At 37.9% G+C, this 11,177-nt stretch overlaps 2 protein-coding genes across 2 annotated transcripts; one reads left to right on the plus strand and one right to left on the minus strand.

Moving 5' to 3' along the window:
• The first annotated feature begins 4,328 nt into the window (after positions 1-4,328).
• LOC117632422 lies at positions 4,329-5,014 on the plus strand. The gene has a single exon (XM_034365886.1). The coding sequence runs from the start codon at positions 4,439-4,441 to the stop codon at positions 4,874-4,876; it is 438 nt and encodes a 145-aa protein (XP_034221777.1). The 5' UTR covers positions 4,329-4,438; the 3' UTR covers positions 4,877-5,014.
• A 4,089-nt stretch (positions 5,015-9,103) lies between these two features.
• On the minus strand, positions 9,104-10,862 carry LOC117631196 (protein CANDIDATE G-PROTEIN COUPLED RECEPTOR 7-like). The gene has a single exon (XM_034364210.1). It carries the CDS (start codon positions 10,759-10,761, stop codon positions 9,445-9,447), a length of 1,317 nt encoding a protein of 438 aa, XP_034220101.1. The 5' UTR covers positions 10,762-10,862; the 3' UTR covers positions 9,104-9,444.
• Positions 10,863-11,177: the final 315 nt, after the last annotated feature.

The raw sequence follows: 11,177 nt of genomic DNA on the forward strand, positions 1-11,177 counted from the left end.
TTTATTATTAAGAAAGTCAATAAATATTTCTAAATATCTCATCCGTTCCTTTCTTCATCCCAATATGCTATTGTCATATTTTATTTATTTATTTATATAAATACAAAAAAATCAATTGCAAATTATATGTTCAATATTATTCATATAGTTATGTGGAGATTGATTAGGATTCTTGAAACTAATAAGAGTTCAAATCTAAAACGGCAATTCTACACCCTAAAATAATTGCTCACAACAAATATAAACTCTGTTTTTTTTTCTGGTGGGATTTATGTCAAATTGGAATCCCATGGATATGTCTTTTGCCATGACTATGACTAACTTTGGACAGACCTTGACCGTGGAGTAGGAAATCATGCCTTTTGAAGGAATAAAGTACTGGGGAAACTTGAGCCAAAGGTAAAGCATTTCAGTGCGAGACACATCGGTCTTTGAACGACGAAGCTTCCAGGAAGAACCACAAAAGGAGAACCGAGGATTTTGGTTTTAAATAATAAAAAGGTGGTTGTTGAAATATTTATAGGCACTTTCTGAGTGCTTTACATTTGCATCATAAAACCTATTGCAATCAAGTGCTTATTCGCTACTACAAAATGATATCATGTGACCAAGGAGACATATTAGGAAAATTATGAACCAAGTTTGCAAGCATCAACAATATAATTAGTTTCTTGAACGGTGTTCGGTCCCAGTGTATGTCCCCTTACACTCGAGTTCGGTTCTTTTTAATATACAATATCCAACTCTACAAGTGCAAAAACGGCATAGTATTCTGGAAATGGAAGTTTTTTGCTGCTGTGTACTGTGAGCACAGAAGGGTCAAGAATGGTGCAGTCAAAATCAATTTTGCATGTACTTTGCGTGAATCTAACTACTAGGAAAGTTCCAGTCTTTTGACTACTGACTTTGAAAAGATTTGTTTCCCAAGCAAGATAATAAGTATATTTTTTAAGTTGTTTTTTCAACAATATTAACATATAAGTTTGATTACGACTAATAAACATAATTGAAGCGTTATGACTTTAGTTAAATTTTATATTATTTATTTTCGTGCATATTATGTTATTAAATTATCAACCTAAAGTACTCGTACTGTTTTGATTCATCGTGTAACAAATAACTTGTGCCCGTGAACCTCCAAGCTGGCCTCCTCACACAGCTGTGTCCTGGGTTTTGGTAACAGAAAACAAGATGACTGAACCAGTACAATTCATATTGGAAATTTGTCTCTCTCCTACATAAACTTTCACCACATTTTCGTTTCCATATTAAATCCTGATTATTTTTTGCTCAGAAGTCAATTATATTCCATAAATAATGGGATTAAATTCATTGATTAAACCAAAGGGCAAGGTGCTTTGATAAAACCAGCCTCACTGATGAGAAGGTACCTTCCTTTGTACCACTGATCTCTGATTCTTAATTAATATTTAATTATTATAACTGATAGCGGAAGCAACCAAGAAGAACCACAGGATTAGTAAACACAAAAATAAAATAATAAAAAAAGTCTGCTCGTGTCACTGTCGGTTGTTGTGTGAGGTTCTAGGTTTATTCCAAAGTCCCGAGCATTATGCTTTTGTGGTGGGGAGGAGGAGACCCAAGAAAAGAAATCACTGTGTCTTGGTGACTCATGACATTTCTCCGGTTGGTAAAATTTTTTATTTCCAGAGAGTCAATTGGGAGGTTGGACATCCCATTGAATAATTTGAGCAAGTTGAATTTCGAAAATAGTTGGCATTGAGGGAAGCAAGAAAGAATGGAAAGAAGAAATATAAAAAAAAACCAGGAAAAAACCAAAAACCAATGACTTGGACGGAGCCCACAGCAAGTGTCAAGATGTGAAAGACTCTGAAACTGAGAACAGTGGAGTGTGACCCCAGGTCGCCACTCAACCAGCATTGATCTTGCCTCCTTGGAGGGGCATACTGTTGTTGCCACTGAGAACAGTGGATTATTTATGGTAGACCGGACCAACTCTTGTCTTTTCGAATATCATATCCAACCAAGTAGTCAAAGATTTGACCTTTGGCAAATCATCTATTGGCTCTTTAAAAAAGTGCTTCTCTGATTACAAGTTTAGATCTCTCTGGTGCTTGTACTACAAAATCATCCTAAAAATCAATGGCTTTTTTGTGCCCCGGCTGGCCTTGTTGGTTCAGTGTGTGACATTTTGCAGGCCTGGCCCTTTTTATTTATTTTTGAAACTCAGTGCTTCAGAGGTTTATAATCATGGGTTTTCAGTGAAAACTAGGAAATATAATAATGGGTCAGAATCTGGGCCGTACAAGTGGACTTAGCTAGTCAGTGAAAAGTCTGAACATGGGCCTGTAACCAGTCCTCGTTTTAGGGGGGCTTCCAAATGCATACAATAATTTTATTACTCCCATTTTATCCCTGGTTGTACTAATAAAAAAAAAAATTCTAAATTCTTGATTTATTTAAAAGCCCAAGAAGGGGAGGCAGATTTGGTGGAGGCAAAAACAAAATTAGAAATTGTGGGATCTTTGCTTAAGTGCTGGTTATACACTCTTCAAATTTTTGGTTGCATTCAGAAATCTTCTAGATATTGTTATAGAGATTATGAGAAAGATGTTGAAAGTAGGAAAAAAAGTTTTCTCCATCTCTAAGTTTCGTGTTTGTAGAAACTACTGCTTAATTTGATTTTTACAATTAATATTCAAAAATTCTACCCAAATGCGTATTTGATTACCATGTTTTTATATCTCATTATCTTCTGTATTCTCTTCAAGTTGTTCTATTCAGTTCAAATTATGTAGATTCACTTGCACTCTTATTGAGCTCATGCAGGTCCATTAAGAAAATACAAGTACATTCAGAAAGCACATGTACCTTCATATAATTTTTCCAAACTCAGGGATTTATGAGGTCAAGTCCTCAAATTTTAGTCTGGAAGAAGGTGACATCCTTATAATATCTGACTTACATAAATAACAACATAAAATCCTAAAATGTAACTGCCCCTTTCCAAGTATAGAACAAATGGTATCATATATACCTGTTGGTAATAGGGGTGGGCACGATTTGGGTTGGATTAGTTTTTGCCTCAAATTAGAACCGATCCGGTACTATTCATTTGATTTGATTCGGTTTGATTTTAATAAAAAAAATTCAAAAACTATCCAGTTCGGGGTTAATCGATTCTGGTCTGGTTCGATTTTGAACCGGATTATAAAAATTAATTTTTTAAAATTAAATTTTAATACAATTCTCAACTGAAACATTATTATTTTTACTTGAAAATTAACAAATTATTCAATTTCATATAAAAATAAATATTAAAGTTAGAAAAGAGAGATATTTTGAAATTGAACTTGAATAAATAATTTTTTTTGGGTGAAATTCAAAATATAGCATTAAAAATAATTATATATTTTTTAATTTGACCGGTTCGATTTGGCCTGATCCGGTTTTTGAAGGCATGAAACCGAATCCAAAATCGGTCCAAACATGTCTAGTTCGATTTTTGACTTTTTGGTCAACTCGATTTTTTTCCGGTTTGATTCGGTTCGGATTTTCAGTTTGCCGGTTTGAGTGCCCACCCCTAGTTGGTAAAGCTCATCAACTCTAGTTGATAGACACCGTCTTCGGCGGAGTTTCCAAAGTATGAGTGTTGATCCCACAAGCCGGAGATCTCAATACTGTCAACAAGCTTCACCATGTTGATACTAAAACATAATCATTAGAGGCTGCCTTTAAGAATGGAATACCAATGCACAAACTCACAAGAATGGAAATTAAAGATTTTGATGTGAACCTAAAATTTGAAAGATGACACAAATTCATGTAAAAAGAGAAACCTGGTTTAGGATTAGTATTATAGTGTGTGATAGAGTGTACATTAGGGTATATAAGCGGTATTTTGGTAGTAAAATCGGATGTACTTTATTAATTTTACATTTTAATTAAAATATTAAAGTGTATTTAAATCATAGGTGTACTCAGTTAATTTTAGAATTCGTTTAGCATCTAATATAATGTTTTAAAGATTTATTAACAAATTTAGACTTTAGGCCATCCAACTCATGCCCAACAGCACAGCACAGCACACAAAATGACACAATACAAAGAAGCAGTCATTGCCAATTATGTCACATCATTCTATACACACTCATAATAACATGCCAAATACCCCACTACCTCAAATCAACAAACCCCTAATTACATTTCCAAATAACAAAAATACCCTCTCTCTCTCTCTGCTCTGCTCTGTTTTTTTTATTTTTTTATTTTTTTATTATTTAATTATTTATATTTATTTTATATCTTTTCTTGCAATCTAAGTCGAGCCCTTATTATTTGGTCCAAACACAACCCAAATGATATAAAAACCCCCGGAACACATTTACATATACTCTTCTGCTGTGACCTGCAGAAGTACATATACATTACAGTTTGCACTGCAAAAAGAAAGAACATGACTTCAGTTTGCATATCAAACTGCGTCAACGACGCACGTGACCCGCGCGTGCCGATGCGAGCCACCTACGTGAACCTGTACAAGTGGCCCGAGTCAGACGCCGAGTTCGTGAGATCGGTGAGCTCCAAAGGGCGGCGATCAGGTGCGCAGCAACATGGGCACCCAAGAGTTGTGGACAGCATATCCTGCAGGCAAATGTACCTGAGGAGCTACACGTTCTCAAGGAAAGAGACGGTGCCTGAGAAAACCCAGAAATGCTTTGGCAGAGTCAAAGAGAAAATGGTGAACAATAAGAAGGGGAAGGCCAAAGGAGGGCGCAAGAGGAGTAACAAGTGTTTGGTTCTCAGGAAAGTGAAGGAATTGTCATCTGCTGCTCTGTTTAGAATTTTCCAGAGGTTCTTGTCTTGCTCTGCTAGTGTAGATGTTGTGAATTGAAGTTTCTTAATTTAGTTTTGTTAATTTATAATCCAGAGAGTATGGTTGTTTGTTTGTGCTTTTGTTTCTGTAATCTTGTGTTGGATATATAAATGCTGAAAAAGGGAAGGGCCCCCATATATATATTTGGTTCTGCAATTAATATTTCTGTATTTGTATGCTTTTGGTTTAGAAATTTGCGTTTCTCTCTCTCTTGGTACCTTAAAAAGAAAAACCCAGATGCCAGAAAGCAAGGAAAGTCCAGACATTTGATTATTTGGTTTCATATTCTTTGTTTGATTAAAGATTTGGCTTTTGGGTCATCTTGGGGTGTTAGTTCATGGTGTAGTAGAATAAAAATAATGTAAACCAGTGACTCTAAAAGAGGTGTTTAGGTTGCTTGCTACTAGCATATGGTAGGTAGCTTAGCTAACTGCGGATATAAAACCTTGTATATATATGTATGACTGTTCAATCATGCGTCAAAATAGTAGAAAGTCCAGCTCTTTGACTGATGATGCTTAGCCAGTTTATCAAACTTTGGTAAAGAATCGCTGAGCTGCACAGAATTTGAAAATTACTGCACAGAGAATGTTTCAAAGCTCAGTTGCATAAACAGAGGACTGAGTCAATGTTATATTTTTTTATTTTTCGGGTACTGAAAAGATTCGAGCTTTCAGTGACAGTAGTTTATATGAAGCCCTCAGTGTTGCAACCTGAAAAATATATATTAAAACAGAAGTTTTATGCAAAAAAATGGCTAGTTGGCTTTGGATTCTGTTGAGTTTAGGGGGCTATGAAAGACACTAGCTCTTTTGGGTCAAAGAATCTTTCTCTGTCTTATTGGGGAAAAGCCTATAGTTACGGTCAAATTTTCCCTGGATTTGGTGCCAACTGCAGACTAGGAAACAAGGCATTAAAATGACCAATTCAACATGGTGAAAAAACTGATTCGGTTCCCCTTCTGTTGTGATCCAAAAATTACCTAATGAGGACACTCCTATGGTGATTCTTTTGACACTATCAGAATCTCATTTTGAAAAATTGATCTGATGAAGACATTTCTCAGTGCTTTAATTACAGTTTTTATTGTATACGTTTCTTCAAACGAGAAGAACTTGCATGTAACGGGGAGAATATTATTTTGCTATCCTCATTCAATCATGTGAAAAAATTATCATGAGTGTTGAACGTGATTTATTAGGGAGTGACATACAAGTTTTTCTCACTTCAAACCCATCAGGATTAATTGGGTTCTCATTGTCGTTTTAATTGCAAATATTGGATTTTTGCCTTCAAATGAGAAGGATTTCAGGCCATGATCTCTATCTATTAACAATCAAATTATGAAATGTATAATTTTGTTCATGGGAATTGTCACAGATTAGAAGGTATGAATAAACAAATATTAAAGCATGGGCGGATAAGTGGCCTGGCCCTGTCCTTGCCAGCTAATTATTACTGTGCTTATTATGCCCATGCATGTTTTCTCATTTGAGCTTTCGGCCTAGTGAGTAATTTTTTTAAAGTCACGGTAACATCATCACGTAGTATTATTAATTCACTTATATTGCATTACGTAGAGCCGTATTAAGATAACTATAATGAAGCCTGGCTTAGTATGATAGCGAAGAGTGAAGAAATCACAAAGTGGCAACTCTGGGCCATGGAAAAAAGAGAAAGATATAATGATAACAGCCACCAAACACATTGGCTTTTGTTGATGAAGCTTGCATTCTAAGGAAGGTTGGTTAATGAATGCTCCTGCTGAAAGTTGATTCCTAATGCGGCTCATCAACATCATCTAGAAGTATAGAAAATTGTGTCTTGAAACTTGTAATAATAAGCAAAATGGTTTAGTCAGAGGCCAAAATCCCTAATTCAGCCTTGAGATGCATCCTAATTCATAAAGCCAAAGATCTTCCTTTTTTTTCTTTTGGCCAGTGTGACTTTGGTGTTCCTTATGCTAGCTTAGCTTCCAAAGTCATGCAACACCACCAACACACACCCTGGCCCTTTGGAAAAGAAAAAAAGAAAAAAGAAAAGTAGTCTTTGATGCCATGGACGACACAGGTGCTTTCCAACCCTCTGTTCTGTTTTCTCTCAGCAGCCCAACTCAACCTTGAAAAGCTTCTAATAGGACCGATACAGTACGAGTCTTTTCAAACTTCTATCTTATCTTGACCCATTTTTCATGTCCCATAAACTTGGAGGCCCAAACTTGAAGCTTCAATAGAAGTCTAGCCCTTCAATGGGTAGCTTTTGCAGCATATTTTACTAACCACATTCTCCACTGTGATACTCACTTGAATAAATTCCATATACATTGAGGAATGTGATAAGTAGAGATGGTATAAATATGATACAAATAATTTTGGTGTAATTTTAATGTCATTTCCTACAACATTAAGGAGAATATAATAGGGTGTTGATCTTCTTGACCAGTAACTATGAACGAAGCCTTGTTAAGGTTTCCTGTTAGATGATGGCGGAGTAAAGGATCGTTTACGAGTATGTTCTTGTGCATTGCACATTCTCGTCCTAGCTGTCGACATTATTTATAAGTGCACCTTCTTGTTTGAGGCATACTTAATATATATGTTAAGATGTAGCCTTGTAGCTTTGCTTGGTTGCATTGGTTGTCCTGAATTTGAACAAAATAAGTATTGTACTATATTATATTAAAAACATAAAGAAACAAACTGAGTACCAATTCAAATATTGTTTGCATCGTAGAAAGTGGCAGTTGCAAAAATAATCAGGATGAATAAGCATTAAAGAAACTAGAACAGCCTTTCCTGTCTGGACTCTCTATGGATCAGCAAAAAAACTCTCACGATTCAAGAGCAAAGCCTCTTTTTGGAGAGTAATTTTGAAGTTTATGTGGAAATATTTGCTTTTCCTAATGATCCATTCAATGAAGAAATATTTGCTTCGTCTCCTTTCCATCCTCATTGTCCACGTGTCCTCTCTTTTTATCTTCTTTTGGGAGATCCTCACCTGCAAGTAGCTGGTAGCTCAATGGTTAAGAGCATTTAACCATGCAATGATTTTCCCCTCCTCCAATATCTCTCGTCTAAAAGAAGATAGAACCTCAACTCTACTTAAATTACCAATCACCCCTCTCCTTTCCTCACCAACTCTGTCAATCATTTTGTGACGTTATTTCCAAGAAAATAATGAGGCCATCAATCTTCATTCTCTGCCCCATCATTGATGTTTCGTTTTATGACGTCTGTCCTAAAACTTAAACAGATACAAACACCATCAACTCTGGTCAGACCCCACCACCATAGCAGAAAATTCATAATTGAGGTGAGGTTGGCAAAATATGGTAAAGGATTGACAACACTGGCAGCCCTTGTTTCATGATTCGGAGCTTAAGCAATAACACCGCTTGTGTTTAACAGAATTCGTTTGCATTTACTATGATGATTTAGATCAGATCCTAAAGCTCACAAGCCTTGCCTCACAGGAGAAGACACAAATCCAAAGAGCACAACCATAAGCAGTAAAACCTCTACAAGTTAATCACAGAAAGATCAATACTAAAACTCAATCTGGACACAGCAAGAAAGGGAACACAAAACAAGCTGGTTAATGCCTCTGAATTAAGACTGATAGGTTACCAAAAAAGTTTTTTGCTCCATAATGATCAGTTGTCACCAGTCTTAATTCGTATTCTTCTTTAAGTTTGTATGCTGCTAAATTTGTTTTGATTAAGATTGAATTCAGTTTTTTAGGGTCAACAGAATTTGCTAGAACAGACTGTAGCAGTGACCTGATGATCTTATCTCAAGACTCTAGTAGTTTCCAAGTAGGTTTGGTATTCAAAGTTTTAAATGCTTCAATTATTAATTTCCGTAGTTTGACTCAGGGTTACATAGATAGACCTTCTAGCAGATTCAAGCTTCTGTTAGGGTGGCAATTACCAAAAACTTCCATAAGCTTCCTAATTTGATTAGAGAAACTAAAGACTATACAGAGAATGCAACTAGTCAATAGTTCAGAGTTACAAAGGACTTCCAACAGATTTCAAGCTTTGAACATGATCACCGTCATGCAGAAATTATACTCCATCTTATCATGAATGAATTTATAACAACTTGTAATGGAAAAAAAAAAACTTATTTCAGTAACCATTGTCAGCATTATGATTGAAAATACTATTAACAATCCTTAGGAATGAAATGAGTCACAACTGGTAAAGTGGTACATATCAAATCGAGTAGTATAACAAACCGAATCTAAACAGATACAAGCAGCAGAAATCATTATCAGCATTGTAATTTGAAATCATTATCAGTGTTATAGATTGAAATCATTATCACCATCTTTCAATTCAAAATCCTATCAAACAAAAACTACCAGGCAGAGTATCTTAAACAGAGAACTTCTTATAACATGTAAAAGAACAATAATACAATTGAAAGGAAAACAAAAGAGGCAACAGAGTAGGAGCAGCAGACCTGACCCATCATTAATTCTATCAGTAAATCCGATAAGCGGAACTCAAAATATTGCACGGGCAGCATCAGCAGCAACATAGTCAAATATAGATGGGCAGCAAAAAATGAACACTACCCAATTCAAAGCTCAAACTCCTCGTCCCTAAGAGCCATCTCAGCAGCCTCTTCTTCCTCCTCATCAAGAATAAAGTACTCGTTCCTCTCCACAGGCCTAAACATATAGAACATGACCATGTAAAACACCAGACTTGCACTCTCCTCAGCCGCATTGCTCACCCACTGGTACTTATAAGCTGCAATGGTCTTAAGCGCGAAAACGACGATTCTTGTGAAATACAAGTACCCAATAACGACTATGTAAAATTGCCTGAAAAGGGTCAACTTGGCCAAGTTTCTTGCAGCTTTTCCGTCAGTTTTCGACGTCTCTCTGAGAGACCTAATGGACCAAACGATGGGGAATATGATAGCACAGCAGCAAATGATATCAACCAACAAAAACACCTGGTTCCAGGTGACCCAGTCCTTGATAAACGGCCCAGTTTCCCCAATCACAACGGACGCCACGTTGGCCAAGACCTGCAGAGGGATAACAATCATCAACACCTTCTTCTCCTTCTCCTGCAAGAAGGGCTTCAAAAACGACCACCCGGTCCCGATCAAAACGATCACCGTAAACAACAAAACGACACGGAGGAACTGGAAGATGTAGAACAACACATCCCATCCGTGGGCGGTACCGGTGACCTTGACATAGTGCTTGTCCTCCGCCGCGGAAATCAGATTCAACGCCTTCATCAGAAGCAGCCCACCCATCAAAAGATGGATCCGGTGCACGGATCTCTTGTTGGTGTAACAGAGGTAGACCCAGAAGCCCACAAACACCAAATAGGCCAAAAAGAAGACGAAGAACAGAGAAGGAAGATGGGTCAACCCGGCCGACAAATAGTCACGCGCACCATCTGGGTCGAGATTGTAGACCTCCGTCCGTACAAGCATGGAGACGGTGGTCTCCGGAGCGCAATTGGCGAAGAAGAGGCTGTACTCGTTCGGAGCAGAGACCGGGTACGAGTGGTTAAACGAGGAGAGGGGCGGCGGCGAGAGCTCTTTGAAATTGAAGAGATGGGTTATGTAGCGCGAATCCAAAACGCAGAGCTGAGGGTTCTGCTGGATCTCGACGAGGACTTGCAGGAGGGACTCTTCGGAGAGGAGGAAGAAGCCTAGGCGCGACGGGTTGATGTCGCTCAGCTTGGAGGTGACGGACACGTGCGAGACCCGGATGGTCACGTGACCGCTGTGGGTGAACCCGAACTTCTCGAAGAGGATCATGGGGCGGTTGTCGGAGGAGATCGTGAGGCTCTTGATCTCCGCGGCGGTCGGGGACACCAGCGCCGCCACCAGGGCGGCGATGACGAGAGGGACGAGGGGCAATTTCGTCATTTTGCTCTCGGCGAGGAGTCCAGGCCTTGGAGGAGAAGATGGAGGGGAGATCGTGAGAGAGAGAATTGGGGAGTTTTGGGGACGAAGGAAGCGAGGAGGGGTTGGCGTGGATTATAAGAATTTTTTTCGGTTTGACGATAATGACCCCTTTCACTATGAACCAAAATGAGGCCCAATTGTTTATGGGCTTGGTGCGCCTGCAGGCCCATTTTCTAGACACTGTCTCGTGGGCTCGTGGAAAATATTAAATCTACGCATGTGCAACACGTGGACGTATATTCGGATGTCACAAGTCATATCTCATAACTCACAAGTCATGGTTTTTTTTGGGTCTCACAAATACCCCTTGTTCCACCATCAAACCCCCACATTGCCATCGTGGACTTGCAATTTATTATTTTCTCCAATTAATTAAT

This window comes from Prunus dulcis, chromosome 6 (genome assembly GCF_902201215.1).
Source record: "Prunus dulcis chromosome 6, ALMONDv2, whole genome shotgun sequence".
NCBI lineage: Eukaryota > Viridiplantae > Streptophyta > Magnoliopsida > Rosales > Rosaceae > Prunus > Prunus dulcis.

Bases quoted from the DNA above. Each gene is read 5' to 3' on its own strand.
- LOC117631196 (XM_034364210.1), bottom strand. From the start codon at position 10,761: ATGACGAAATTGCCCCTCGTCCCTCTCGTCATCGCCGCCCTGGTGGCG.
- LOC117632422 (XM_034365886.1), top strand. From the start codon at position 4,439: ATGACTTCAGTTTGCATATCAAACTGCGTCAACGACGCACGTGACCCG.